At 39.4% G+C, this 25764-nt stretch overlaps 1 protein-coding gene and 1 long non-coding RNA gene across 2 annotated transcripts in view; both read right to left on the bottom strand.

Moving 5' to 3' along the window:
- Window positions 1-10706, bottom strand: part of LOC134823244 (uncharacterized) — a 28086-nt gene extending 17380 nt beyond the window's left edge. Inside the window, exon 1 of the long non-coding RNA XR_010161270.1 lies at window positions 10418-10706. This is a non-coding gene — a long non-coding RNA (uncharacterized LOC134823244). The remainder of the gene's footprint in view (window positions 1-10417) is intronic.
- Window positions 1-25764, bottom strand: part of LOC134823196 (uncharacterized) — a 175476-nt gene that overhangs the window by 37221 nt on the left and 112491 nt on the right. The window contains exons 16-17 of the mRNA XM_063834582.1: window positions 25610-25728; window positions 22305-22487 (exon numbers count right to left, since the gene is read on the bottom strand). Of these exons, the coding sequence (XP_063690652.1) occupies window positions 22305-22487; window positions 25610-25728 (302 nt within the window). The remainder of the gene's footprint in view (window positions 1-22304; window positions 22488-25609; window positions 25729-25764) is intronic.

Here is a 25764-nt window from a genome sequence, read left to right as displayed (position 1 = left end):
CGAGCATGGTATCATACAATTTCAATGGCCTATAAGTAAGATAGCTGCCATTCACGATCTGCCATCTTTATTACATGCCGTGTACTACAAAGCTCTCGGCCGGTTTTCTAGTAACAATAAATATTCAAATCTGCAGCACTAGAAGACGTGACCCGATTCTCTCGATAAATATTCAAATCTGCAGCACTAGAAGACGTGACCCGATTCTCTCGATAAATATTCAAATCTGCAGCACTAGAAGACGAGACCTGATTCTCTCACACACGAACCTAATCGTGCATTAGTTATCTCAGAACAATGAAATTTTCGTAAGGCGCCGTGATATTTCTATGCATCTCAGGTTGAATAAAAGACTACAGGCTTCAAAATTGGTGATCTGCTTTACCAGGATCGAGCAAGGCGATGGGCGCTAATGACACGCAAAGATCAAATCGGTCCTTTTAGTTTTATCGTATATCAGTGCAGTATTCAGCGGAGTTTCTTTTTCTCGCTCTCAAATCTTGAACAGCGTTAATGGTTAGTAACAACTTTATTCAACAGGTGTTGTAGAAAAATGATCAAACGTTATTCTATTTCTAGTGTCTGGGCTCTGGATTCAAAATTTATTAATTTCTGTTGAACGTCTTCAAAGTCTTCTAAGTCCTCTGAGATCTTTAAACATCAATCAAAAGTTTTTGTCATATTTCCAGGTAAAAATGTTCAGCGTTATACCATGAAGCTTGTTATCGTTTTCATAGCGTACTTACTGCACTCTGCAACACAAAGTATGAGTAAGATCTTACATTTCATTTTTAACCCTAATTTCTAGTTTTGAATGACTTTGAATCAAGAATACATATTTCAATTTTTCGTAATGAATGATGGTCGCTTATTAAATTTAACGAAATACCAAGACTCAAAAGGGGGGTTTATCGTTGTGAAAAATGTTACTTACCTTAGTAATGTCAGGTTGCTGGCATAATAACACCGGTAACATAGGACTAGGAGACTCTAACAGAATTGGACAGAAAAACCTGATCAACAAAGACGATTGTATAAGTTGGTGTAATGAAGAGGAACTTTGTCTAGCAGTACTTATAAGCCCAGCTCATTGGACCAGGAGGCTGTGTTATAGATTAAAGTACACGGACATTGGTTCCCGGTCGGGCTGGTTTACAGCTTATAAGTCATGTTTTGGGACCAAAGGTAAGATTCCCAAATTGATCTGTTATTGAGTTGGTACGTGCTTGGGTTAAATTTGATATAAAACGATATCTGATTGAGATTGTTTGAATTAAGCTATAACACTCCACCAGAATGCACTAGACTGAACCCGAGCTGGGTGAAAGTAACAACCAGTTATTAGCATCTTTATATTACGAATCTTAAGTCTGAAGCTGATTAATCTGTTTGTATGCTGTTAGACTCAGTTTATATACTGACTCTAACAGCACAAATTGATTGTATAAATATAATGGGCATAATTGAATTATTGTCAAGGGAGTCTTCAGCTTCACTGTCGTGTTTTTATACCGTAAATCAAAATATAGGACCACCTTGTATTACATTGATTGACGGAGGAGTGCTATCACAAAATTCACACTGATGAGATTCATTTCTCTCAGTTCACGTGACGTCACTTAATACCAGACGTGACGTCACTTAATACCAGACGTGACGTCACTTAATACCAGACGTGACGTCACTTAATACCAGACGTGACGTCACTTAATACCAGACGTGACGTCACTTAATACCAGACGTGACGTCACTTATTAATACCACACAGGTTGGTTACCAGTGCAACCTGATGACGATGCGTACATAGAATGGGACCTGGCCTCAGTACCTTTACAAGTTAAAACCAACAGTGAGTTGCAGAGTCTAGATAACCTGACAGTGTCCTTCTACTCTGCTTGGAAGTACAATGCAGGAAAAGTATGGATCAACTTCGGCGAAACTCTAAAATACAAACTCGACTGGTGCAAGCCTTCCTGGTCTAACTTCTCCATAACACCTCCCAGTGATGCAGACAAGATATGGCGTATCACCCTCACCAAAAGTGCAGATATCAGGCTTGTGATACACTGTAACGAGGTGGAGGTGCTCAACACTCTGCTCTCAGACACAACGTGTGATTGGCGTAGATGGAGAAACATCTGGGGTAAAAATGTGACAAAAATAAGTTTCTCCTCCGACACTGCGTCAGATTACTATGGACCAAGTAAATTAACAGCTTGTATTTTTAACCAGGCCAATATCAGTATATATATGTATTTTCACTATTGCTAGCATACTGAACACTGATAATGGGATTTCGAGGGTTTCAAGTATTACGTACGTTTTTTGGTACGTTTTGGTGAGTTTGGCAGATTAGGTGTCATATTTAATCAGAACCAAAGTATGTTCCCCTCTGAGTTCTGACACTGTGTCTAAATAACTACTTTTGATCATTTCAATCGTGCTGCATAATAATGTCGCTCACAATTGGTTTTAAGTATCGTTACTAATTAATTAAAAGTGGTTTATGATCACAATCCATTAATAATTGCAGTTTCCTTGTTATTTCCTAATTTTAGGTGGACGGTAAATCCATAAGTTTCATCAATAATGCGAATAAAAAATCATTTAACCTTACATCACTATGCAGATAGTTGCAGTGGACTAAAGGCTGAGTGGACGGGTACGATCGAAACGACAAGACAGTTCCCAGTATTGTCCGGAACCATAGTGGAAGTTACATGCTCGTACTCTGGAGCTCTCAACAAAGGGAGCAGTGAAGTTACATGCTCGTACTCTGGAGCTCTCAACAAAGGGAGCAGTGAAGTTACATGCTCGTACTCTGGAGCTCTCAACAAAGGGAGCAGTGAAGTTACATGCTCGTACTCTGGAGCTCTCAACAAAGGGAGCAGTGAAGTTACATGCTCGTACTCTGGAGCTCTCAACAAAGGGAGCAGTGAAGTTACATGCTCGTACTCTGGAGCTCTCAACAAAGGGAGCAGTGAAGTTACATGCTCGTACTCTGGAGCTCTCAACAAAGGGAGCAGTGAAGTGACATGCTCGTACTCTGGAGCTCTCAACAAAGGGAGCAGTGAAGTGACATGCTCGTACTCTGGAGCTCTCAACAAAGGGAGCAGTGAAGTAACATGCTCGTACTCTGGAGCTCTCAACAAAGGGAGCAGTGAAGTTACATGCTCGTACTCTGGAGCTCTCAACAAAGGGAGCAGTGAAGTAACATGCTCGTACTCTGGAGCTCTCAACAAAGGGAGCAGTGAAGTGACATGCTCGTACTCTGGAGCTCTCAACAAAGGGAGCAGTGAAGTAACATGCTCGTACTCTGGAGCTCTCAACAAAGGGAGCAGTGAAGTTACATGCTCGTACTCTGGAGCTCTCAACAAAGGGAGCAGTGAAGTAACATGCTCGTACTCTGGAGCTCTCAACAAAGGGAGCAGTGAAGTTACATGCTCGTACTCTGGAGCTCTCAACAAAGGGAGCAGTGAAGTTACATGCTCGTACTCTGGAGCTCTCAACAAAGGGAGCAGTGAAGTTACATGCTCGTACTCTGGAGCTCTCAACAAAGGGAGCAGTGAAGTTACATGCTCGTACTCTGGAGCTCTCAACAAAGGGAGCAGTGAAGTAACATGCTCGTACTCTGGAGCTCTCAACAAAGGGAGCAGTGAAGTTACATGCTCGTACTCTGGAGCTCTCAACAAAGGGAGCAGTGAAGTTACATGCTCGTACTCTGGAGCTCTCAACAAAGGGAGCAGTGAAGTTACATGCTCGTACTCTGGAGCTCTCAACAAAGGGAGCAGTGAAGTGACATGCTCGTACTCTGGAGCTCTCAACAAAGGGAGCAGTGAAGTTACATGCTCGTACTCTGGAGCTCTCAACAAAGGGAGCAGTGAAGTTACATGCTCGTACTCTGGAGCTCTCAACAAAGGGAGCAGTGAAGTGACATGCTCGTACTCTGGAGCTCTCAACAAAGGGAGCAGTGAAGTAACATGCTCGTACTCTGGAGCTCTCAACAAAGGGAGCAGTGAAGTAACATGCTCGTACTCTGGAGCTCTCAACAAAGGGAGCAGTGAAGTTACATGCTCGTACTCTGGAGCTCTCAACAAAGGGAGCAGTGAAGTTACATGCTCGTACTCTGGAGCTCTCAACAAAGGGAGCAGTGAAGTAACATGCTCGTACTCTGGAGCTCTCAACAAAGGGAGCAGTGAAGTTACATGCTCGTACTCTGGAGCTCTCAACAAAGGGAGCAGTGAAGTAACATGCTCGTACTCTGGAGCTCTCAACAAAGGGAGCAGTGAAGTAACATGCACGTCTGGAGACGCTTTTACTTATCTAGCGGAGCCTAGTTGTCCAAAACCAGGTTAGTTGTCCAAAACCAGGTTAGTTGTCCAAAACCAGGTTAGTTGTCCAAAACCAGGTTAGTTGTCCAAAACCAGGTTACAAGTTTTAGTATGATACCTATGCTTGAGGTTAATACGATGCAAGAACTTAAACTCGTATTTTACATTTTGAATTTTGAAGCAAACCAAAAATTGGGTAGAGTCAAGAGTGGACCCGGGACCATCGCAAATGCCCCCTTTTTTTACTTCTACTTTTAGAGTGCAAATATGAATATTTTTTATTTTAAAAATAAAAATGATCTAAGTTTCAGGTGGTCTGGGACAAGGCTGTGTTTCTGAAACCTATCGAACGCAGTACGGAACATTCAGCCACGGCTGGCTGGGGCTCGGTAAAAGCTCACAGTACAAGAAATGTCAGTTTGATGACTTCACGGCGGTTTTCACTTGCAAGATGAAGAGGAACAAGGAGTTATATGTGGAGGGGACTTACTATTGCAAGAACACTAAAAATACGATAGCTATAGAACAACTAGCCAACGATAAGGTTTAGTATGACTCATATCAGTTAAAAAAGTAAACAAAAAGTTAAATATGGTATCTTATACAACTAGCTTAAACCATAGTTAATTTTCCAATTGTTTATGTTGATGGCCGGTCATATAACTACATTCTCCTCAGACTGCCTCGAATGAAGATAAGACGGCACAGATGGAGAAGATGACAAATAATGAGGGTATGAACGGTATCGGTGACGTAGAGGCGGTGTCTAATGTTCTAAAATCCATCGTCAAAAGCGGGGAAATCTCCGAGGCAGTGGCCCAGAGCGTCCTAAACACCGTGTCTAACCTTGTGAAGTCCGACTTTAAAACAGCTGATAACGACACTGAAACCCAGTTCGTCAGCAAGATCTGTGACGGGTACATTGTTTTGATTTGTTTTTGTGAGAATTGTACCATACTTCAAAATTTTTCGACATTCATACATTACTTAAATCATTTCTGGAATTTATTTCATCATTTGTACATTAAAAGACACAAGCCACCTCACAAATCATAACCTATAAATAGATCTAACCGATCAGTTTGGTGACTCAGACTGTTAACGTTGTTAAGCAAACTGTTGTCAAGAACAAGATTATCAAGTCTCCTCGCATAGCCGTGATCGATGTTAAGAAAGATGCAGATGCTGGTGAACCCAGCAGTAATGGAGTTGTCGCCCTCACCCTTTCTAAGGCAAGTCGAGGTGGCAAGGACCTTCAAGGTTGCGAAGTAGACTCTGGATCCGGCGATGACGAAGAGGAAAACACGATTCTATTGGTCAGAATTTATTCTATTAGTACTCGCTTAACAGTACCTATAGAATTCATACAGTAGTTATTAGTATTGCAATGCGTAAATGTTATGAATTTAACATCGTATTAATATCATTAAAATATGTTACTATGAAATTTATTCAGATTGAGACAAAGGTGGGAGAAAAGAATGTAGATGTGGACATGGCCGTGGTCCTCATCACAGACTCGACACTTATGCCCGACAGGACGAATTCAATCGTGACAAAAGAGGAAGACGAAGACGACAAGGAAGCCGTCACTAAAATCATTGATGACCTGAAGAATGATTTGGAGGACGCAACCAAGAAAGATGGCGAGGACACCAAAAAGAGCTTTGTTAACTCTTTCATCACTGAGGTCAAAGTTCAAAACGCAGTACCTGATGACTTCAAGCTAAATGTCTTCATGAAGCCCACCATTAATATAGTGAGTTATTTAAATACGATAATTATACTTAAATTTTAATTTTACACTGTGGCAAATAAGATTCTGGACGATATCAGACAATTTTCGTCGGAAAGCAAAAAGTAATCGAAATCATGAATGAGACAATTTCTTATAACGTTTCGCACGTGCAAACTTTATGCGGATGTTGCGTGCGCATCTAGTACCACAGTGCTGGCAAGCATAACAGAGATATTTACAGTTTACAGTTAACACCTCTTTACTCAAAAAATATAAGTATACATCCTATCAGTAAATAATTCCTTTGTACGTATATTTTCTAATCCTCTACAACCTTCAGGGCAACACCAGCTCAAGCCTCATCATGGAACCTAACGGTAAAAGAATGCAAGTTTCGTACATCTGCGCAAAATACGACCCTGTTAAAGCAAAGTGGAAGGAGGGTTGCGAGACCATCTACAACTCTGCCAAGCCATCAGACGGGGTGCTCTGTTTGTGCAGTCACAACACCAGCTTTGCTGTCCTTATGGTGAGATTCTGTGGAAGGAAATTTATAACCATCATGACATAACTCGTTTTATTTTATGTAATACTGGCCTCAAACCCGTCTTACTTATAGTAATATCTCCCAGCTTGAAACACTCCTTCACCAAATGTTTTCAGTCAGCTTACGAGATTGATCGTGGGTTTGCCGAAGTACAGAGTTACTTAACGTATGTACTACTCGGAATTTCAATCGTCAGTCTCATCTTAACTCTGGTGTTCCTACTTCCTGCTAAAGCTCTTCGATCAACTCGATCCGCTAAGATCAACATCTGTTTCACCACCGCACTTTTGTTGGCGTCATTGATGTTCCTCATCCAAGACGCTTTCATTTCTGCTGATGATACCGGAGTCATAAAACTGGTAAGCTTGAGTTATATTTAGAGGTTAGATGATAACTATAAGTTGTGCTGACAGATAATATTATAGGAGTCCAGCTGCTAATCCAGTTGTCAGACCTTTTCGAATACTGCCCGACTCATCAACCACCACCCGTTTCAGAAGTCGACGGGATGTGCCGTGTACGCGATGATCCAGCATTACTTATGGCTTGTGGTCTTCGCCTGGATGGTCGTCGAAGGGTTCCTTATGTACCTTTCTCTCGTACAAGTGTTCGGATCTCATATCTCAAAGTGTATGCTGAAGTTTAACCTCGCGGCATGGGGTATGTTATTATAATATTATTATTCAATCTTATATTTTCTCTATCTGAGCACTTGCATAATCTTGGTTATTCGATTGTTTTTCAAATAAGAAGAGTATAATTATATACTCTTATCATACAAATTACCTGACCATATTCTAGGTATCCCTCTACCGATACCATTCATCGGATATTTCGTCTTCACGAAGCGGCACACCGTAGGTAGCTTCACTTTCACAGAACACGGGTACCTAGCGGACACTATGTGCTTTATCCGACCTGAAAGTACATCCTTCTACACTCTCTTCCTAGCCCCCATTGTCTTGGTTATCTTGGTGAACCTTGTATTCTTCGCACTGGTTGCCAAAGTGATTAATAAGAACTCAAACTCATCCGGCAACATCTCTGATCGGGGACAAATTTTAGTGAGTTCTAAGGTTGATAATATTTAGCGTCTTTCAATATGATCGAAGAATTGTTTATCATCTGGCCTGTTGTCTGGTTTGTTTTACTTTTCATATGCTTCATTTTAATATCGCAAAAATTCTTAAACTAACTTCAGCGGCAGCTTAAATCAGCAGTCGGTGTGATGGTCTTGCTTGGAACAGGCTGGTTCTTTGGAATATTCATGTCCCTCCCAGCCCCTCAGTTCCAAGCGGGGATGCAGTATCTGTTCATTCTTCTTAATAGTTCTCAGGTATGCGCGTGTTTTCTACAGCCTTCTTTATCCTTCTTCCGAATTAGATGTTATCTTTAAAGTATCATAATTGATAATATCGATACCCACTACACAAGTATATCATCATTATGAAAATTAAAGACGAAAAATGGTTAATTGCACTACAAACGGAGATAATTATCCATGTAAACTTTCAGGGCATATTTGTATTCCTGTTCTACATAGTGCTCAACGACCAGGTCACGTCTCACTGGCTGGTTAAGGTTGGGCTCCAAGAGGAGAGGAGGACCTCTACAATATCTTTCGCCGCCGCTGCCGCCGGTAGATCAGTAGCCCCGTTAACTCAGGCAATGACGATCAGCGCCAGTGCCGTCCCAAACCAAGCTGACAACATTTATGAAAACGCCGCCGCCTCCAACGATGATCGAACGTCTGAAAGTGTAAGCAAAAATGAGTTTCCAGCTAATTCTGACGATAATGCAGAAATTTGACTGTGTGAATGAATTTTGTAAGTGTAACGAAAGACTGGTTTTATTTGATACTGGGTGTCCCAAAAATGACGAACAAGTGATCACTGTTGATAACATAAGAACGGTTTGAGAACGTTATTAATCATTTATAATTGCTGTAGGGTATGGTCTCCGGAGATCATTGATCATGAACAAATTTTGAGACCTCTCGTTCATTCGATAAAATTGTTCGCCAATAATGTATCACTATCAGTAGCGTAGTCTTTAGATTTTCTTCATTAATTTGTTCATCTTACTATAAATAAAGCGAGACGGTATATATGTGTTTATCCGTGCCATTTTACTGACACCACGGCATCAACTTTAACGCGACTTTCCGCAAAAACCGTAAAAGAGATACAACTTAAACTTTTTTGACCGGGTTAAATGCTTTTATGCTTTTCAAATCAGCATGAAAAAATAAAAAATTTGCCACGGAACAAGAATTTTAGTGCCCAAAATTTGGATCTCCAAGTGGTGTCAAAAACGCGATTTAAATAGGTAATAATTATTTCAGTATTTACAGTAGTTTCTCTAACTCTTAAATTAGCAGATACAAATGAGTATAACATATAAAAACCAATATCTATTTACAAACTACAGATACTACTATACTTGGAAATGTGCCGTCGCTAATTATTGAATTTTATCTTTTTATACATAGCTGATAAGATTTTCAATGCATGTAAAACTATGCACTTACTGCAGTACAATATTGTTTCGACTCCAAAGTAGTGTGCTGTTTTTTGCACATGGGGGCCAATCGAAACAAAAATACGATTTAGAACTGGCAGATGCTGAATCAGCAGATCGAAGAATCTTTAAATTATTTACTATTTTTATCGTATTGCCGTGTAAATTTGATTCTAATGCTAATTCTAATATTTGAAAATCCTGTCTTTAAATTTGACTCATTTGGGTCACCCAATAAATTTAGAAAGCGAAAACGTGGTGTCAGTGAAAGTAAAGAATTATTGTCGTCCGGAGGACGGGTACGCTGCTAGTGTTAGCTAATTTGTCATTGAAAAGCTTAAATTGTGACTCTGAATCCAACAAAATTCTTTTAGTTTTACTCACAGATGACTATTTGTATTAAATTTAAATAATTGTAACATGATATATAATATATAATTATATATGAACAGACCTGAAAAAAAACTGTTTATCGTTCAAGTACAATGGTGTAAGCACTAGGGAAGTCGACAAGCGAAGTCGACTTACAATTAAAGCTCAAATAAACTTAATATTTTAATACTGATATTTTTACCAAAATACATAGTACAGTACAATATATTTTGGTAAAGATATCACATTATCAGATCAAGTCCATTTTGTACTAATTATTTATAGTCCCCCGATTCCACATCGTTGAGGTATTTTTAGTCATCACCATTATTTAATGACGAAGATCAGGGTCCGTTTAACCCCAATTCCTAAGGGCAACATCCCACATCAAAGCAAGTGCTGTAATGAAGGCCACGTCAATGTCAGGCTCAATTGAGAGGCGGATCAATCCGTGCTTATTAGTATTACCGCTCATACGAGCAAACAGCTGATTAGTTTCGCCATCGTATATATTTACGTTGTTTGTTCGTTCTCGTGTACATGTCACAGAGCATTTCATCATTATTTCCGGCTTAGAATTGCTGAAGAATTATCATTTGTTTAAAATAGTTTTAATGAAAGATATTACCTAAGCTTGTAAGTGTTTAACTAGTTTAAGTTAACCTACCCGAAATCAACAAACTCTCTAATTAATTTGACCGTAATTAATTATAAGCTAAAATCATCCAATTACTGCAGAACACTGTATAGATTTAATTTCTCTCAGTCTCTCTGAACCTGTTATAATCATCAGTGACATGAACGTAGCATTTCATGTTCCTGGTAAAATGTCTGAAGGCCATTGTAACCCTCCGTTGATTCATACCCTCGCCAGTGGCAGTACAATTCATGTGCCATAATACTTTAAACTTGACGAAATCTCCTTGGCAACGCGGGGACATAGTCATAAAAACACTACAATGTTACCAAAACTACATGACTATCTAACATTTACGCTCACGCTATAAGTATACTATGATTATTCATAACTTTGGTTGTGATTGATATTGTGATTGCTATTTTGAAAACTTGTCGTTTAGAGAATCCAAATACTTACAAAATAGTCGTTATTGTCAAATAAAATCCTTAATTTCTACAGTACAACAGTGCTAGATGATGAAGAGAAATTAAAACATAACTTTTTTTAAACAAAGCTTTCGACTAGTACTGTAGCGGGTTTTTAGTAAATTATATTCGATAGTAATATCTGGCCAGCAAATTAACATTATGTCGAAAAAGTCGCAATCATGTCTGAAATTTGGTGGCCCCCGTAAAAACTTCACTTTGCTAAGTAAAAAGGAAACTGAAGTAATAATTATCAGGACAACAATAGTATAAATCGATAAAAAGTCTCATACAGTCCGTAGAAAATTGTAAAAACCATTTAAGTATAACTATTAACAAAATTTAATTAAAAATGAAATAAGCTGTAATATTCAATGGCGTAAGTCATGCGCTGAGTGTCCAGAAAAATTAGCTAATATTGAAATCAAACAGCAGCGAAAAAGAAATCATGCCGTAGCTTCCTTGTTACTTGTCTACGATTTCCTAAGGCTAAGGGCCCGCATGTTTTCCAATCTTGAACTCCTGTGTTACTTGGGTAGCACAAACGGTGTTTGAATTACGCCACTGATACGATTACGGTTCTACGGGTTTATTAACTTGTTTCCATGTATTAAATCGATGATAACCAAGGGACGTAATCGGTTGTAACAAAGCCGTTTTAAAGGCTCAGAAAAACCAATAACAGCCAAATTATTACCGAAATACGGTACATAGATAAAATTCACATTTTAATCGGTGGTATCGAAATAACAAACCCAGTCTCGGAAGGAACGACACAGAATTAAGTCCCAATCTCATTTCACTAGAGACTAAACCCACATCAACGAGGTCCCGCCACTCCCTTAAATTTCTGTGCTGGAATATCAACCACTCTCGGGACAAAATTGAAGGAGCCAAGGTTGATATAACCGAAATTCGTGAACTACTTGACAACCACGATATTTTTGCTCTGCAAGAAACAAAAGGGGAGATCAACTTAAGTAACTACTGTTGCTTTAACTCTAACAGGAAGGGATCAAATTCAGGTGGAGTATGTATCGGAGTTCACAAAAGCCTAAAAGCTGGTGTAACCAACGTTCGTATGAATTCCACGGAAGATATCGTTGTAGTTAAGCTTAAAGCTAACTACTTCGACCTAGACCGAAACACCTATATTATCAATGTCTATGACTCACCCAAAAATGGATCCTACAAGAAGCGAAGAAAAGGTCTGGAAACTGAAGACAGTATGTCAACTCTAGAGGATCTTCAAGAATTCCTGGCTGGAGTTCCTCTGAACGAGGATATCATTCTTCTCGGGGATTTCAATGCTAGAACTGGCACTCTGGACGACATGTTATCAGACCATAGTCTAATGAAGGATACAGAGCTCGACGCTCATTTCTCTAAAAAGCTGGCTAAACGCAATAACTCAGACCCAAAGCTAAACACGAATGGGCGACCCTTCATCGAACTCCTTCAGACGACAGGCCTAGTCATCCTAAATGGCAGAACTCTCGGCGACATATTCGGTGAACCCACCTGTATTCAGCGGCATGGTGTCAGCACAGTTGATTACATTTGCGTCTCGACGAGTCTTCATGACAGAGTCCGCCACCTGAAAATAGAGAGCATCTCTCAATATTCCGATCACAGAGCGCTGTCAATGTCAATATCGACAAACCCTTTAAGAAGGATTTCTAACAGTCTTGAATCGCCAGATATCAAAGATGCACCTAAAGCTTTCAAATGGAACTTATCAGAGAACCTCTCTGCAGACACAGCAACTAAGTTCCGGCTGGCACAGAATGATCAGTCATTCAAAGACAAAATGGACTGCCTCCTTGATCAACCAGTGAACACAGCAAACGACGCTGCTCAGCTTAATGAAGACGTGGTTGCAACATACCACAATCTTGCGAATTTTGTTACTACGACCAAAAGTGGCAAACGCACCAGTAAGAAAAAGTGGTTTGACCAAAGCTGTAGACATGCTAAAAGGGAGGCCAACAGAGCCGACAGAAATGCCAACAGTAACCCACACAGCAACTTCCTTCGTGACCAGCACTTCCTCAGAAAAAAGGAATACCGAGCTATTAAGAGGATGAAAAAGGGGAAATTCCTGTATGAGATGAACCAGAAGATAAACGAAAGTGGAGATGTAAACTGGGCAGCACTCAAACGGCTATCTGACCAGTACAAAGATGAAGAACCATTCGACATTTACGATCTCATCCTCTTCCACAAATTCTTTAATGATCTCTACAACCGGAAGTGTGGTAGGAACGATCACTCAAGGGACGATGTCACCTCTACTCCATTGTCCAACAATTCGCAGCTCACCAAGGAACTGGTCGATGAACTGAATCGCGACTTCACGTTACAGGAAATCAAAGATGCAACTAAAAAACTCAAAAACAATAAGAGTGTGTCCGATGATCTGATATCCAACGAAATGTTGAAAAACTCCAACGAGAAACTCCAACTCGTCGTGGTAAAACTCTTCAACTCCTGCCTCCAGCATGGAACTTACCCCTGGAACAACTCCATCACAACTCCCCTCCATAAGAAGGGTGACCGGCAAAACCCTGATAACTATCGGGCCATAACAATTGGGAGCTGTCTCGGTAAACTCTTTTCGAATCTACTCCTCAAACGGTTAATCGAATTCAGAGAAAGAGCCTGTCCTGACCGACCCTATCAACTTGGATTCAGGAGTGGAGCCCAATGTAATGACCACATACTCACCCTAAATACAATCATTGAGAAATACGCCAAGAAAGAGAAGAAGCGACTATTCGCATGCTTTGTTGACTATCGCAAGGCTTTCGATAGTGTATGTAGGGAAGCACTTCTGTTCAAGCTGAGCAACATGGGAATAGCAGGCAAATTCTTCGAATGCATCAGTCACATGTACAACAACTCTTCAACCCGAGTCAAACTGATCCAAAAGCTCTCCGCAGCCATTGACGTCACGATCGGTACAGAACAAGGGCATCCATGATGTCCCCTGAGCTCTTCAAACTTTATATCCACGAGCTCTCCATCAGGCTGGAACAAATTGAGGAATTGGATGTACCTCTTCTAAACGGTGTTAAAGTAAGCCACCTCCTTTGGGCAGATGACCTGGTCCTCCTAGCGCTGGATGCGGACAGCTTACAGAAACTGCTGAACTGCTTGCATGACTATGCCGTGAAGTGGGAGTTGTCTGTGAACATCAACAAAACCAGTGTGATGGTATTTAACACAAGCTCACGAATACTCAAATGTGCTTACGGATTTAAACTAGGAAACTTGGACATCGCGCCAGTAAGAAAATACTACTACCTTGGAATCCAATTCTCTCTGAACGGTACCTTCAAACAAGCAATCGACGAGCTTAGGAAAAAAGCTCTACGCTCGTTCTTCTCTATGAGACGAATTATTGACACGAGAGCACTCTCCACTAGCACGATGCTAAAACTCATCGATAGCTTAGTCAAGCCAGCAGCTACATACGGATGCCCTGTTTGGCTGCCATCGACCAACATCGCGAAAGCCATTCTCTCAAAAAACCAAGAAGTGAGTCTCCCAAAAGCAGCAGCAAAAGATGCTCTCGAATCTACTCACCTAAAAATTCTTAAATGGATATTGGGTGTCCACAAAAAGGCAAATAACAACTTCTGTTACGGCGACACAGGAAGAACCCCCTGGACAGTGACCGTCCTCCCTCAATGTATTGCCTACTTCTATAGAGCATCACAAGCGGTAGTAGGTAACGTGAACACACTTCTGCACCATACATTTCAGGAGCAGAAACAACTGAACCTTACCTGGTATGACACTTGGTCCACTATCATCAAGATGAGCACCTCCGCTAAACCAAACCTACACCCCGCTCTTGCAGCACGTGAGCACATACACGAAACCTTTGTGAACCACTGGAAAAAGGATCTTCACAACCAGCCGAAGATGTCATTCTACACCGCGGTCAAACCTGAGTTTGGTGAAGAACAGTACTTACAGATTCCATGCAGGCTTAAGGGAGCTAACATTGCTAAACTTCGCTCTAGCAGTCACGATCTAGGGTAGAGAAAGGTCGATATACTAGTGATCGATACAACACAGCATTGAAAACGTGTCGTTTTTGCTGCTCTCCAGACACAGACGTCATTCGCTTTTTCGAAGAGCTACCTTTCTTTGAAACACCTATCCTAGAAACTGAGGATCATGTCATAACTGAATGCCCTGGATACCACTCCCTCCGCTCAAAGCTTTCTGATAACCTGAAAAGCCTTGTAATGCTAAAAGAGTATAGGACCATAATGAACTCTTGTCACACAAAAGAATTCGGGAAATACCTAACAGACTCTTCAAACCTTCGAAATCCTAAAAATAAGTCCTAATCCTCGTACTCGAACTTTATTTACTGTATTACCTTAAATTATTATAGACGATCTTCTTTTATTTTCGTGAAATTGTAAACGGTTAAATTTTAATAATTTTTAAATGATTCAGTTTTAATAATTTTATTTATTGATTTATTCATTCTTGTATAGCCAAGACGAGAGTGTTCTCTCTGGTAATTTCATGTTTAATCCTGTTTAATCCTGTTTAATCCTAGAGAACAAGTTGGTTCCTTCACACAAACTGCTTTCTGGCCATCAGGGCTTCAACAGCTCTCTCGATCTCAGCTAGGAGTCCAGTAAAGTGCCGTTCAGTGACAGAGAGGTGGTTCACATGTCCCGGTTCTACAAGCCACAAAAATGCGTCTGAAGACAGGGGGGGGGGGGGTTAAATTGTGTGACTTATTATTGGTCAACTGTTTATAAATATTGGTTAAGTTCTATAATTTATTAGTCAACTGTGGTCGGTGTTACTGGAAAACAGATAATACATATTCCGAATAATGTCTGTAAATAAGAAAGCTGTCATTAAGAAGGACTATTCTAGGTAGAGATGGTAAATTACCACTAGCAGCGATGTTGGGAGCGTAGTGAAGGTGGTGGACGGAGAAGGACTGTATCGCGGACACCAGATCACAAACTGCCGAGAAATTATTCTTCAGCTGGGACACCGGTACCTGGAAACATAGTTTAGCAATGTGACAATAGCAGTTCACTGTGAGGATCTGTATATCTACTCAACCGGCTACCGGACAACTGAACCCAATATGACAATTTAGACTAACCCTAACCCTAACCCTAATCGTAACCCTAACCAATTAAGCTGATTGGTTAGTGGAAACCACAACATAATTATATTTATATTTATAATACCCTCGACCATTCAATAGTCTACCCATGTTTAGCATACAGTAGTAGCTCAGTTTAATAGAATTTATCTTAACAATCCATGTTTATTTCAGGAATTATGACGTTCAAAGAAAAACTGAAATTATTTACGATAATCCAAAAACTTTTCACTTTCATTTCAAATTTACCATACGCAATATAGCTGGTCCATAATGTTTCTGTCGAAGTCTGTAGCTTCTTCTGTTATCGAGAAATTTAGAGCACTCAATTTTTCAATATGCTACACTAACCGAGAATTTCGGATAGAAAACATTTTCACAATGAGTATGACTCACGAATTAGTGAGCTCAAAGAAACAATGAAAATCTGAATATTACTTGAAAAATGTTTCACTTCTATTGGAAAGCTTAAATTTACAATACGCAATGGCTGGCATATAATGTTTCTGTCGAAGTCTGTAACTTCTTCTCCTATTTGTGTAATTAGAGTGCTTTATCTGTGTGACAATAAAATAAGACGGATAGAAATTAATAAATCTATCCAATTATTTACTCAAAACTAACGATTCACGAAGCTAATAAAATCAAAAATCTTGGATATTAACACGATAGTGAATAGAGAGAATAGAGAGACTCATTCTTGAAACAGATGAATAATTACATTTTCGTATTTGCTACGCATTTGAAGCAATACCATTAATGGTTACGTAGAGTGGTTGGAAGTGTAGTGTCATTTTAGCCAGAACTTTCTGTTCGCCACCATCACATCTTTTATGAATTCTGTATGTTGACTGTCGAGCTCGAAATACACCCCATATAAATAGTGCTTTCTAGTCAGGTTTATCGAACAGACTCAATAATATAGGGAAGAAGGATTTTTATCAAAGAACTGTATGCTGGTCAGCATATTCGACCAATGTTTGTGGTTTGAAATGGAAAATGGAAGGAATCAACGAGTTATCCTGCCTTGATAAATTATTTGCACGGGTAAAATATATTCGTATTTATGCCTAAAATCAATAAGTTGGCCATCTACTGCCTTCAATGCCAGTTGCTTGACTGCCTTCGACACTAATAAATCTAAATAAGCTACTATTGCCTATTTGTTTTCAGTATGATAATTTAATGATTTCCAAAACTGATAAAATATTATTAATTAGAGAGCAAAATTACCTCGTCTCTAAAAAATGAATGCCCTAATTATTCGTCGCCCAAAAAAGTCCGAATTTCTTGCCCAAATTTGTGGTACTCAAATTTATTAACCCAGAAGATTTGGCACACAAATTTTTGGGAACTAAGATATTAAGCGCATCATATTACCAAATTTTTTCATAACGTAGAGTGTTGTTCAGGCATTATTATATCTATAACAGATAATACCTTCGTACTCCTTTGTGTGTCACCTGATGATAACCTGTTTCCAGCAATAAATGTTACCAAGTAACGTTGCGACACGATTTTTCATATAGTGGCTAGCCGTTTCTGTTCCCTTTTCTTGGTTAATGTTAGTCAGGATCGACTTAAGTATATCAAGTATAACATAGAATTTAACAAATCTTTTGCAGAATGAGCGATTTGGTAAGTAAAGTGTGCGGCTCCTGTGGTAAGGGCTCCTTGATGAGATACTGCAGCTCTGCTTGTAAGAAAGGAGATTGGGGGAATCATTCAAAAAACTGACGAGTTACTCTAGTAGCAGAGAGGAGTTGAGTGTGCACTTCAATGTACACAATTTTTGACCACATAGGGTCTTTCATTAGGTCATTCCAAACCAAAATCATCTAGGTACCCATTTTGTATCGGTAGTCCCAGTCCTACAGGGCGAAATTTCCAAATTGCCCTCAGGCGCAAATTTGAGATTTTTGTATCTCGGCTTCTGAACGACTTAGAGACTTGAACATTGGCTTAAAATAACCGCAATAGCCCTATTTATATACAAGTTATGAAGCAATATAAGGTCTTAAGTGCCTAGTTTTCAAGATATTCACGAAAAACTGTCTTTTGGCTCATCGCAGCCTGAATTACCGGATTATTTTTATATCTCGAGCTAGAAAGGTCGTAAAAACTTATCCAATATTGATAAATATTCGCAATGAGCACATTTATATAAGACTTATGAATCATTATATATGCTCTAAAATGCTTATTTGTAGAGATATTGGCAAAAATCGGTAATTTTGGGTACACCAATACAAATTTGGTAATTCGTTTTGTCTTTTTGCTGCAAATTTTCACGTTGTAATTTTCAAGATGCGGTTTGTGGCTATCGATAGGGCTTTAAATATGCTATTGTATGGTTTTGATACAATCCTTCAGCACCTGACATAGGCAATAGGGGTCACAAACCGTCACAAACCCTGAAATGTCAGGAACTGGGCAGTGGCCGAGATAAATATTTGATAATTAATTGGACTCTTGACTCACATTATACATCTTTTCAACAGTTAGTTAGACATCTGAAACCAGTATTGAACGTGGAGTAAAACTTTTCATCCATTAGTAGCACAGGTGATGTGCCCCAGATTCCCAGAACCTCACGCCTGAGTGACAGTGGGCCTTATCGATCATGAGCTGCAAACCACAATGACTTTGGGCCTCATAGACAGGGGCATTCGTACTCTTGGCTTAAATTGGCTCTTCGTTAGTATCATCAATCAGGTTTCTAACTTCTATATCATCTGCCTGTCCAGTTGCAGTGTCCATCCGTCTCTTTGAGATTCATTACTACTTCAAGTTCAGACATTTAGCATCTGTTCAACTGTAGGTGTAATGAGGAACTTCAGTCCAGCAATATCTCTAGATTTAGCAATAACTGGTTTCGCTACTTTTAAGGTAATTGCGTTCAGCAAGCAAGTTTGTAAATTTTCAGTCCTACTGCCCCAAAGTATTGGCCCCCAGAGCACTGGTAATGCTCATGGAATGATGATTTTTTGCTTAACATAGCTCATTTTTAGGTTCCTTTTGCAGTAGTCTTCCCTATCATACTGGCATAAAAACTGATTCACCTCATTTATCTCTAAATATAATCTTGAACCTGGGCGCTACAGGTTATCGAATGTCCACCAACCTCGTGCCCCAATTATTGTCAGCCCCAGGACCTCTGGCACCTGCAACTTTGGGTCCCAGAACTTCGGGCCCAATGATACCTGTCCCTCAGTGTCTCTGTGCCACACATAATTCTAATTTATGACTCTATGTAAATTGTAAATGCCGAGATGGACATTCGATAACCTGTACAGCCCAGAGTCCAAGTAGCGAAACCAGATATTGCTAAATCTAGAGATTTTGCTGGACTGAAGTCCCTCATTACGCCTACAGTTGAACAGATGCTAAATGACTGAACTTGAAGTAGTAATGAATCTCAAAGAGACGGATGGACACTGCAACTGGACAGGCAGATGATATAGAAGTGAGAAACCTGCTTGATGATACTAACGAAGAGCCAATTTAAGCCAAGAGTACGAATGCCCTGAGGGACAGGTATCATTGGGCCCGAAGTTCTGGGACCCAAAGTTGCAGGTGCCAGAGGTCCTGGGGCTGACAATAATTGGGGCACGAGGTTGGTGGACATTCGATAACCTGTAGCGCCCAGGTTCAAGATTATATTTAGAGATAAATGAGGTGAATCAGTTTTTATGCCAGTATGATAGGGAAGACTGCTGCAAAAGGAACCTAAAAATGAGCTATGTTAAGCAAAAAATCATCATTCCATGAGCATTACCAGTGCTCTGGGGGCCAATACTTTGGGGCAGTAGGACTGAAAATTTACAAACTTGCTTGCTGAACGCAATTACCTGAAAAGTAGCGAAACCAGTTATTGCTAAATCTAGAGATATTGCTGGACTGAAGTTCCTCATTACACCTACAGTTGAACAGATACTAAATGTCTGAACTTGAAGTAGTAATGAATCTCAAAGAGACGGATGGACACTGCAACTGGACAGGCAGATGATATAGAAGTTAGAAACTTGATTGATGATACTAACGAAGAGCCAATTTAAGCCAAGAGTACGAATGCCCCTGTCTATGAGGCCCAAAGTCATTGTGATTTGCAGCTCATGATCGATAAGGCCCACTGTCACTCAGGCGTAAGGTTCTGGGAATCTGGGGCACATCACCTGTGCTACTAATGGATGAAAAGTTTTACTCCACGTTCAATACTGGTTTCAGATGTCTAACTAACTGTTGAAAAGATGTATAATGTGAGTCAAGAGTCCAAGTAATTATCAAATATTTATCTCGGCCACTGCCCAGTTCCTGACATTTCAGGGTTTGTGACGGTTTGTGACCCCTATTGCCTATGTCAGGTGCTGAAGGATTGTATCAAAACCATACAATAGCATATTTAAAGCCCTATCGATAGCCACAAACCGCATCTTGAAAATTGCAACGTGAAAATTTGCAGCAAAAAGACAAAACGAATTACCAAATTTGTATTGGTGTACCCAAAATTACCGATTTTTGCCAATATCTCTACAAATAAGCATTTTAGAGCATATAATGATTCATAAGTCTTATATAAATGTGCTCATTGCGAATATTTATCAATATTGGATAAATTTTTACGACCTTTCTAGCTCGAGATATAAAAATAATCCGGTAATTCAGGCTGCGATGAGCCAAAAGACAGTTTTTCGTGAATATCTTGAAAACTAGGCACTTAAGACCTTATATTGCTTCATAACTTGTATATAAATAGGGCTATTGCGGTTATTTTAAGCCAATGTTCAAGTCTCTAAGTCGTTCAGAAGCCGAGATACAAAAATCTCAAATTTACGCCTGAGGGCAATTTAGAAATTTCGCCCTGTAGGACTGGGACTACCGATACAAAATGGGTACCTAGATGATTTTGGTTTGGAATGACCTAATGAAAGACCCTATGTGGTCAAAAATTGTGTACATTGAAGTGCACACTCAACTCCTCTCTGCTACTCTAGTAAGTTGTCAAAGTTTATCCAGATGGTGAAGAGAAGGATTCAAGAAAAACAGGGGAAATAGATCATGTTACAGGAAAAGTGAGGAACATCCGAGATATTGGAAACTTAGTCGCTAGTGAAATGGACATGATAGTCAAAATTCAAACCACCGTAAATCTTACATTTAGGCCAAACCTACTGGTGTACAACGAATCAAGAGATTACCATGTCTACATAAAAGGACATGACCGGTACTACGATGCAATAAATGACGTGCCCGTAAAGTTGCCTCTTGGGTTCTGAGCGCTTTTAGATCGAGAAACAAGATCACTATGCTGACCCTCTACAAGTCATTAGTCAGAAGCCATCTCGAGTACTGTTGTCCCCTCTGGAATTCAACTAAGCAAGCTGATATCGCTGAGCTAGAGGGAGTACAACGTACATTTACGTCCAAAATACATGGTGTGCAACATCTGAACTATTGGCAGAGACTGAAGGCCTTAAAATTGATGTCACTTCAACGGAGGAGAGAACGTTACACTATCATTCATATGTGGAAGATCCTACACAAGAAGTGTCCTAATGATGTCAACGTTCAGTTTACAGATACACTCCGTTATGGCCAGAAAGCAGTAGTCCCTAGCTTGTCAACGTCCAGTAGCCAAAGGAATCAATCGATCTTTGACAGCTCATTTGTAGTGATGGGGCCTCGATTGTGGAACACCATTCCCGCAAACCTGCACCTTATCGAGGACCCCCTACGTTTCAAGTCATTGTTGACGGAGTTTGTTACATCTATTCCGGACGAACCTCCTGTTACTGGATATTGTTGCCAGAACGGGAATTCGTTATTGAACTGGAGCGCAGAAAAGACAGCAACTTCGCTGCACGGGTGGTCAGCCGTTCTGATGACCCGATAGAGGATCTATGAAGCAACCCCAAGTAACCCAAGTAAGTAAGGTATTGTTAGAAGGATTGCCATGTGTTCATAAGGATCCCCGATTCAGAAAACTTTACGTCAAAGCTCATCTCAATTTGGACTCATCTCTAGATATTTACCTGGACAGCACATATAATATTAAAAAGTGGTAAACTTAGTCACTGTTTTATAAACTATATTTATGTTTGTAGTGTTATTTTGAATATTTGTTTTGTTCTAGATTGAACTAAATTAGCATACAGATTCAGTACCAAACATAACCAATTATGTTTTTACTAAAATTATTGTAACTGTTTCTTTGTACCTATACATTAACATACTTTTTCAGATATTATATCTAAGTTCTCATCTACCAAACCAATACAATTAAATTTTAAATATATATCCCAATTTATTATTCAAATTAGTTCCCGAGTCGGAATTCCGTTCACCCTCCGGATTCCAATCTGTCGGAATTCCACAGTGGAATGGATATTGCACACTAGTGTATAAGTCGGAATTTAGTGCAGTGGTGGGAATCAGCAAAGGAACCAGAAACATTTCAAAAGGCCTGACAGCCGTTCTGCCAGCCAAACAAGGTGTCTGCTCAGTGCTCTGCAAATTAAATATTGAAATAATGAATCATACCTGATGGAAAGCGCGGCAACTATCGAGGAACTTGTTGACGTCAGGTATCAGTACGGACAGGAAGTTCTGAAGTTCAGTCAGCTGAACAGTGATTCCCGGACCAGGTACGGACAGTTTCTGCTCCACAAACGTCACCACTTGCTGTTTGAACACGGTCATTGAGCCGGACATATCGTCTAGTACCTGGTGGGGGTTTAGGGCTTACAGAGGGGGAAAGGAATGAGAAGGGGGAAGGGAAGGGGAGAGGGGAAGGGAAGGGGAAGGGGGTAGGGGAGGGGAAGGGGGTAGGGTCAGTGTTGCACCCCTTAAAACTAGAGATTCAGATTGAAAAATAATTCTAAAGCTTCTTGACGGTAAACAGACTTACAGTCGATATCGACAGAAAGCCTACAATCTACATGTATAGAAATTAGAAAGTTTAGGTCACCATCATTATTTTCCCCAAATTATTTTTCACGTATTTTCCTTAATTATGACTTTATCGATTTACTATCAATTTATCAATATAGTAAGTTCTAAACATGATTCATCAAACAATCAATGAACACTAGTATTTGATCATGAATTGCTTTAAAAATGATTTTGGACACGTTCCATTAAAAATAAGCAAGCTCTGTCACTACTTTATTGGCCACGGCGGTGAAATTTCGGGATTAGTATAGTGGAAGATAACACTGTCGGTCTTCTATATCCTCTGGAAGATTATAAGTTAAGTTGAGGCTAACTTTCAAAGGCTCAAATTTAATTTCTCAAATATTGGGTTTTATTTTTGTAAAATAAGGAGACGGAAAAAAATCCCCAACTACGATGATTTAATTTGGGGTACGAAATGTTTCGGTAAAAATTCCCATATTTTCATTCCCAAATCATTTAGGTCACCGGAATTAAGTCGAACATAAATATGTCTCATATAATAAGGTAAGGAACGCTTATCGACTGTGATGTCTAGGACATGGCACGAGAAGACAAGTTGTTTAAAGTTTTTAAAAATCTACAGGAGTTTCTTTAACATATAGAACAATTCTATTCAGTTAATATTCAGTATTTATAGTTCATACTGTATATGGTCAAGTTCGGAGACAACCTGTACATAAAATCAGTCACTAATTACACTCATTTCACTGCCATAAACGGTAAAATTAATTATAATTCCTCTGACAGTCCAAGGGGTACAGGCTCTTCAGATATTATACTCCTAACCTTTCTATAATGATATCTGGGTTCAAAATTTAAATATCTCAACCTTGGTGGAGACAGTGGCCACCTGAAAATTACAAAAATAAAGGAGCTGTAAATCACTTATGAAAAAAATATTTACTCCAAATTTCACAATTTAAAGTTACGTAAGACAGGTGGGTACTCAAAAAGTGCCGGTTGAGCAGGTTTGTCTGCTCAACACAGGTGGAGCAGCTCACTGACTACATGAGCTAATATAAGTGACTAGAACTAACCCTCTCATGCATTTAAATTGCTCCAAAGTCCTAATATTTAATATTATGGGTTATACCAATCATATTTCATAGAATAGGATCCTCAGAATTGGCTCAACCGAGGTGGAGACAGCATAACATGCAGTTCAAAATCTGTTATTCTGTAGTTTAGGAGCTGTAGAGTGACTGTGGCAGTCCATTTACAATACCAATGATTCTAAATCATCTACCAACTCATATTACAAGGCATCCTTGCTGAAAAGTACACTCAACATAGGTGGAGACTCAAATTTGGCAAATTTGGGCGTAAATTTGACATCAGAAGTCAAGGTTCTCCACCGCGGTTGAGTGGTTGATGGCTAGTTTGATGAGTTGTATACATGCTAAAGGGTCACCCAATGTTATTTCTTCCAGAAATCAACTGCCAAAGTTCAACTCAACCCGGTGGGCCAGTTTTAATGCATTTTTTAATGTTTTAATGTTTAATCAACAATTTCTCCACCTTGTTGAGCACCTTTTCACAACTTTGATAGTTTTTTCATTTGCTAGATCACTTTGCTTTAAGACAGAAGGGGTAACAGTTTTATGATCCCCTACAGTAGCAGTTAACAGAGCAGATTAGAATTAGTGATAAAACCAATGAATTTAGGCATGTTTGACAGGCTTTTTACTGTTTCTTAATGAAAGATCTCCACCCTGTTGAGCGTCAATGGAAAAAACAAAATTTAACGGGAAGTAGAAAAGGCCGAGACGCAACTTTCTAGCTAACCTAGAACTCTCTAAACCTTTCTCCACCCCCGGTTGAGCAGCTTTGAAAAGTGCATTTAATTTCTCCACCTCGGTTGAGCACTTAAATAAAATATTGATAAAACCATCAGATTGCAAATTTGATGTAGTTTGTGTTACCAATAACCTTTTCCACCTTAATCAAAAGTTTCTTCAACCAGAGCCAGTCTCCACCTTAAATCTCCACCTTTTAAGGGTTTGTTTAATACCACCTGTATCTGCTCAACCGTTCAACCTTTTAATTTTAATTTTTTACTCAGAGAAAGTCCTGAAAAATGTCTTGTCAGCCATATAATCAGGGAGTTTCATTCTGTGTTGAGCTGGCTCCACCACACACTTCTAAAAAAGTAAAAAATGTACAGGTTGTCTCCGAACTTGACCATATGGATACCAGACTTCGATGCAACTCTCAATATAGAGACATAAACAGTTTCATGCGCAGATTAACGTGATTTACAGAATAGCTAAATGTTCAAAACTTTTAAATTTGTCTTCAGAATAAGATAGAAACCTAGGCTTTCATTGCCGTGGAGAACTCACTAATTGTTCCATCCTAACAGGATAATACACAATAAATCTAATAACTAACTAACCAGTAATAACTAATAGAGACTTAAAGTACTGAGCTGGCTATGTAGGGATTCCTATTCAAGTTATACAGGGGTACCCTGACTGGGAGTTGAGGAGGTAACTGTTAGGTTTGACAAGCTGTCAGATGGCTGCTAAGTCTAAACGTGATCATTCAGTTTATATTTTTGAAACTAATTTTTTCTGTACTATTCGTTTTTTCTCTGTTGAAAGTCTTTTTGTCTATTATACAGGTTATTGGTTTTAAGTCGGTGAAAATTTCCCCCGAAAGGCTGACAGAGACATCATTTTAAAATGATCTCTTGATTAAAGGTTTAAAGTCCTCGATATTATTTGAACCTACACTTACTTACCACTCAATTCTCATTATTTTCGAACGTTAAATAAAATTATTATCAATAATGAATTTTAGAATTCGTATCAGGAGCCAGATTTTAACATAATCAATAAATGACACCGTGAATCACCAGTAACTCTTAGATTAAGTAACTAATATCTCACCTGAAGCACAGATTTGTCGAATCTAGCAATGTCAGAGCGGGGTTCAGGTTTAGGGGACGTTTCTCCGGTGAACATGGCCAGTCTCATGTCGATAGGGGAGGATGGCGGAGACTTGGAGCCTGTACAGATACTGGTCACTCACTAATTAATTTAAT

The sequence above is a fragment of the Bolinopsis microptera genome, chromosome 11, assembly GCF_026151205.1.
Source record: "Bolinopsis microptera isolate Bmic1 chromosome 11, MBARI_Bmic_1.0, whole genome shotgun sequence".
Lineage (NCBI taxonomy): Eukaryota > Metazoa > Ctenophora > Tentaculata > Lobata > Bolinopsidae > Bolinopsis > Bolinopsis microptera.
This window is presented reverse-complemented; position numbering and strand designations above follow the sequence as displayed.